This window comes from Cystoisospora suis (assembly GCF_002600585.1).
Source record: "Cystoisospora suis strain Wien I chromosome Unknown contig_5704, whole genome shotgun sequence".
NCBI classification, from domain to species: domain Eukaryota; phylum Apicomplexa; class Conoidasida; order Eucoccidiorida; family Sarcocystidae; genus Cystoisospora; species Cystoisospora suis.
Genome location: NW_027158494.1, coordinates 1 through 5,375, shown reverse-complemented (window position 1 = coordinate 5,375; position 5,375 = coordinate 1). Strand labels below are relative to the sequence as shown.

The 5,375-nt window shown below is 39.6% G+C and overlaps 4 protein-coding genes across 4 annotated transcripts, besides 1 other annotated feature; 2 read left to right on the top strand and 2 right to left on the bottom strand.

Moving 5' to 3' along the window:
- The first annotated feature begins 29 nt into the window (after nucleotides 1–29).
- Nucleotides 30–645, top strand: CSUI_009511 (uncharacterized protein). The gene has a single exon (XM_068069626.1). It carries the CDS (start codon nucleotides 117–119, stop codon nucleotides 342–344), a length of 228 nt encoding a protein of 75 aa, XP_067918401.1. The 5' UTR covers nucleotides 30–116; the 3' UTR covers nucleotides 345–645.
- Nucleotides 51–1,042, bottom strand: CSUI_009510 (uncharacterized protein; the record flags this gene model as incomplete). Its single annotated transcript, XM_068069625.1, has 1 exon — nucleotides 51–1,042. A coding segment is annotated over exon 1 (531 nt), but the record flags the coding sequence as incomplete, so codon positions are not given.
- A 155-nt stretch (nucleotides 1,043–1,197) lies between these two features.
- CSUI_009509 (uncharacterized protein) lies at nucleotides 1,198–1,933 on the bottom strand (the record flags this gene model as incomplete). The annotated part of the gene is made up of 1 exon (XM_068069624.1): nucleotides 1,198–1,933. A coding segment is annotated over one exon (207 nt), but the record flags the coding sequence as incomplete, so codon positions are not given.
- Nucleotides 1,921–1,998: a sequence feature (Short protein (CSUI_009508, PHJ16673.1) was converted to a misc_feature.).
- A 2,708-nt stretch (nucleotides 1,999–4,706) lies between these two features.
- CSUI_009507 (uncharacterized protein) lies at nucleotides 4,707–5,160 on the top strand (the record flags this gene model as incomplete). The annotated part of the gene is made up of 1 exon (XM_068069623.1): nucleotides 4,707–5,160. A coding segment is annotated over exon 1 (90 nt), but the record flags the coding sequence as incomplete, so codon positions are not given.
- Nucleotides 5,161–5,375: the final 215 nt, after the last annotated feature.

Sequence of the window (5,375 nt, the reverse complement as noted above, 5' to 3'; positions counted from 1 at the left end):
TCTTCTTCTTTTCTTCTGTCTCTCTCAGGAAAGATTTTATGAAGAGCGTTCAAGACATACCCATGCTGTCTTCGCCAAAGTGAAGAAGAAGAGGAAGAATAGACTAAGCTTCTTTCATGATACAAACTTCTTTCCTTCCTCTCTTGATCAAAGAGTGTAAAAGATCTCACTTCTTCTTCCGCATGTTCTCTCTTATCACCCGTCCATCTCTTCGTCTTCTTCTCTCTCTCTCTCTCCTTCTTCTCGTTCGCCTTTCTATTTCTTTCAACTGGAAGAGAGAGAGAAAGAGGAAGAAGGCGATCTTCTCGTCTTTCTTTGTCGTTGGTGTGAAAGCTCCTTCTTGACGGAAGCCCTCCTAGATGAAGAAAGCACGAGGGTGGTCTAGAAAGAGAAGAAGAAGAAGAGAAAAAGACATAAGGAGAAGAAGATCGAGGAGAAGATAGAGATAAAGAGGAAGAAGGAGAGGACGAGAAGAAGAGGAGAGGAAAAGAAGAAGAAGAGAAGAAAAGTGGAGAGAAGGAGAGAGGAGGAATAGCTCGAGAAGAAGAGGAGAATGGGACAAGCGGAGATTTCATCAACATCCTGGAAGAAAGAAAGATAGATGGAAGGAAGAATAAATTTCTAGATAAGAAAGAAAGAAAGAAGAAAGACAAGAATAGAGAGACGAGAGAAATGTACAGTCTTGCCTCTTTGAAGAGTTTCTTATACAGAGATGAAGGATCAACGAAATATCGGAAAGAGAAAGAAGAAAAAGAAGAGCGAAAAGTAGTAGTGGTAGACTAGCAAGAAGACATGTCTTCGTGCATCTTTAGACGTCTATAGACATGTGTAGAGGTCAATTAAAATGAAGAAGAAAGACCAAACAGAAAAAGCAGAAGAAAGAAAGAAAGTTTCGAAGAAATCTAGAGAAAGAGAAAGAAAGAAAGAGACACTCAACCTTTATGGAAAAGTTTGTCCCAAAGAAAACACCGGCAGCTTTCTTATTCTCCTTCTTCTTCCTTCTTCTTCTCCTTCTTCTTCTTCCTTCTTCTTCTTCTTCTTCTCCTTCTTCTTCTTCCTTCTTCTTCTTCCTTCTTCTTCTCCTTCTTCTTCCTTCTTCTTCTCCTCGTTCTTCTTCTTCTTGTCTTTCTCTTCATTCAGGCACTGCTACCCTCATCCCGCGTTTCTCTTTCTCTTCTTTTTCTTGCTTTTCTTTCTCTCCATCTCTCCTGTCCTTCTTCTTTCGTCTCCTTTCTTTTCTTCTTCTTTTCTTTACTTAGATTGCATCTACAAGCAGTCTGCTTTCTCCTAGGGGGGTTGGTTAGAGAAAGAATAGCAAAGCATCTGACTAGCTGAAACAGGTGTCTTATAGACACTTCACTTCTCTTTCTCTTCTTCTTCTTCTTCACTCCTTTTCGTCTTTCTCTTTTCTTTTTTTTTCTTTGCCGCTGGTATCCAAGATGCAGAAGATACTCTCGCAGGATCTTACGTGACAGAGTGGAAGAGAAGGGAAGGAAGGAAAGATAGAAAGAGAAAGAAGAGAGGAGAAGAAGAATATCTCGAGAAGCAAGAGACACTTGCCTTGATATAGGTCAAAGATAGATTATAGATAGATAGATAGATAGAGTGGAGATAGATAGATAGATTGAAGATAGGCATATTACAGATGGAGAGGTAGATAAATCTTTAGATAGAGAGACAGATAGAGGTAGATACAATAGAAATATAAAGATCGACAGATGATAGCTACACAGATAAATACACAGATGGATTGAAGATAGATCCATACATTAACGATAAAGAGATACGTATACTAAAGAAAGAAAGATAGATCCAGGTGAACGAATGTAGATTAAAGATAGACTTAAGAGAGATTAAAAATAGATTAAAGAGAGATAGATAAAGATAGATTAAAGATAGATAATACGTGAGAGGTGGGTGATGGAGGTCTTTGATGAGAGAAGGAAGAAGAGAAGCTTTCCAAGAGTTCGCAGGAAACTCAGGATAGACAGAAAGAGAATGATACTCCTGTGTCTCTCTCTCTCTTCTTCTCTTCTTCTTCTTCTCTTCTTCTTCTCTTCTTCTTCTCTTCTTCTCTTCTTCTTCTTCTTCTCTTCTTCTTCTCTTCTTCTTCTTCTTCTCTTCTTCTTCTCTTCTTCTTCTTCTCTGTGCCTCTTGTAGTTGATCGAGAAATGTCTGCATCGATCTTGGCGTGGAGCTTCAGGACAATTGATGCGCAGGGATCAATCGATCTGTACAGAGGGAGATACACCCCCCCCATTCAAGTCGATGCTGTTTGAAGAGAGAAGAAGGGAAAGTTGTCTCTTTCTCTCTTGAGCAGAAGTCTAGACATTCTTACGCATTTCTGAAAGAGAAGCAAACTCGAAAAGCCTACACACATCTCTAACTAATGAGAAAAAGAAAGAGCCTGCCATTTCTTCTTACTTCTTCTTCGCTTTTGAGAGACTGTAGTTGAAGAGATTTCTGCGTTCTTCTTCTCTGGCTCTCCTTTTTACCATGCTTTACTCATTCAGGTGGATCTATGTCTACTCTTGGAGAAGGACAAGAGACATGGAAAGAGGGAGAGAAAGAAAAGGAAAGAAAAGAGAAAGAGAAAGGGAGAAGAAAGAGTGAATGCGGAGGAAGAGAAAAAGAAAGGTGAGATGTCTGGAAACGATTGCATGCAATTGGCCTGGGAGAATCGATGGATCGATCCATCAGCCAAGGGGAGAACAAGAAGACATCTTCGACGAGTCAGCGCAGTGAGTTGGGTGACTAGCCAGAAATATAAGCATCGATGCTACAAAAAGGGACGAATCGATGCTCTAGATGAAGAGATGCTAGGACTTTTGAGATGGATGAGAAGACATGACTTTGAGAAGAAGTTTTTCCGCGCATGCAACACATGATGAAGAAACGACATTTCCTATTCACTTCTTCTGTTGCGAAAGAAAAACGACTTCTCCTCCATGTCTCAGCTAGCCAGGTAGCTCGTGCGGTGTCTGCCGGAGCTGTAGAATGGAGACAAAATGCGTTTAGCACTTTCTAGAAAGCAGTCTAGATTTCATCCTGTAAAAAGACAGAAAAAGAAAGACAGAGACAACTTCACCCTACACAGCCATTCCTCTCTAGCTAGCTAGCTGTAGTAGTAGCTAGACGTGTGTCTACACATAGTCACATGTTGGTGAAAGGACGTCTTCATCTAGTGTCTTTTTCTTTATCAAGATCTCCATCTCCTCTATCTTCCTCGGAGAAGGAGAAAAATGAAGAGACCGCTTCCTTAGCTCACTCAGCCTCCTCCTTTCGTAGAAAGAGATGTAGACAGCGGAAGATAAACAATCCCGAGAAAGAAGGAATGCGAAGGAAAGAAAGATCAGATCTCTCTCGTACAGGATTTTCAGGATGTTGAAATTTAAGTTAAAAGAGAAAGAAGAGAAGCGAAAGGAAGAAGAAGAGCAGAGTGACGACTGTCGATCTTCTTGTCGATGGATAGATGAGAAAGAAGATAAGACACACGAAAACGTCTCCTCTCTCTATTCATTATTGATCTTTCATCCATCCATTCTTTCTTTCTTTCATTCTTTCCTTCCCCTTCTTTCTTTCTCTCTCTTTTTTATTCTTCACATCGGCAGCTTTCTCCCCGTGATCTAGTTGATAGTCGAAGAGAATCTCTTCTTCTTCTCTTGCATGCAAGTAGCTATGAATAGATCTATACACATGCAGATGTATGGAAGGAGGTTACGGAGAGAAGTGAAAAGATAGACAAGTATATAAATAGATTGATAGAGATAGATAGATAGATAGATCAAAGAGAGATTGAAGGTAGATGAAGGGTAGGTAGATAGAGAGAAGTTTCTTTTCAAGTGCGGCATAGCTTCTAGCCAGTCTAGAGATAGAGAGAAGAGAAGAGAAGAGACTCTTCCTTGCCTTCTCCTCGTCAATCTCTCTATCTTTCTTTGGTCTCTCTGATCTCTCTCTCTCTCTCTTTCCTTTTTTTTCTCTCGGGTAGAGGATGATTTCCTTGAATGAACGACCACCCTTTCTTTCTTTCCTTCCTTCTCTTTCTCTCTCTCACTTTTCGTTCGTTTCTTCCATCTTTCATTCTCTAATTCTCTCTTTCTTTCTCTCTTCAAATCTTTTCAAGTGTCTTCAGCAGAAGAAATATCTATCTCTCTGTTTGCCTGTCTCTACTCTCTCTTTTGCCTCTTCTTTTCTTTCTTTTATGAGTTCTATCTATCTTTAATCTATCCTTAATCTATCTATCTGTAATCTATCTATCTGAGTTGTCATATCTTTCTATGACAAGAGATAATGTCCGTCAGTTGAATTTTCCTCCTCTCTTCATATTCTATCGGACTGTTGCTTAGTCACCTGCTTAGCCTTTTCTTCTTCTTCTCCCACTGTATGTAAATCGACTCCTGCCCCTGTTTAGCCATAGCGTTCATACTAGCCATCTGTCTGTACACACTAAGACTTCTATAGATACACCTATCTCTCCATGTAGAGATATATATGTGTATATATATATATATGCATGCATCTGTCTGTCTATCTCTCTCTCTCTCTCCCTCTACAGCTATATCTATCAATATCTATTTATGTATCTATCTATCTATTTTCAGTCTATCTATCTAGATGAAGAGAAACAGAAAGTTTGAGGAAAGGTGAAATTCCGAGAAGGAAGGAGAGACAGGTAAAGAAAGATAGCGAAAGATCTTCGATGGAGAGATTAATTGACTCAGAAGTGTTGTTCTCCTCTTGAAAAGAAATTTAGACAAAGAGAACATAAAGACGGGAAGAGAAGAAAGAGAAGAAAGCGCTAGTGCCAATCTAAAGAAGAAGAAGCGAAAGAGAAGAAGAGATAGAGAAAGAAGTGAAGTGTCTCTTTCTCTTTCTCTCTTCCTTGCTTCGTCTGTAAGCATGGAGGTGTACGACTATCGTCTCTACCTGTGAAAAATACATACACACACAGACAGATATAAAGGAAGAGACAGAGACATACATAGACAGATGAAAGATAGATAGATAGATAGATAGATCAAAGATAGACCATAGGTAGATAAAGATAGATAGATAGATAAAGATAGCGAATGGCTAGACAGATACATACATGGGTCGATCCCCAGACATCGATAAAGAGACAAATAGACATAGATCAATCAATGATGGAAAGGAAAGGACGAGGAAGAAGAAGAAAGCATTCTTTTCTTCTTTTTTTCTTCTTCTTCTTCATGAGAATGACTTTTGAATGGCGAGGGGGTTGTGTGTTTAAGAAGATTTATCTTGTCCTCTAGGAAGCAGCAGCGCTTGCTTAAGCAAAGAAAGAGCGCTTCGATTTGCTTCTTCTCTCTCCTCTTTTCACTCTTTCTCTCTCCCTCTCTCTCAATTCTTATCTA

Excerpts from the sequence above, each read along its gene's own strand:
- CSUI_009511 (XM_068069626.1), top strand. The coding sequence starts at position 117 with ATGATACAAACTTCTTTCCTTCCTCTCTTGATCAAAGAGTGTAAAAGA.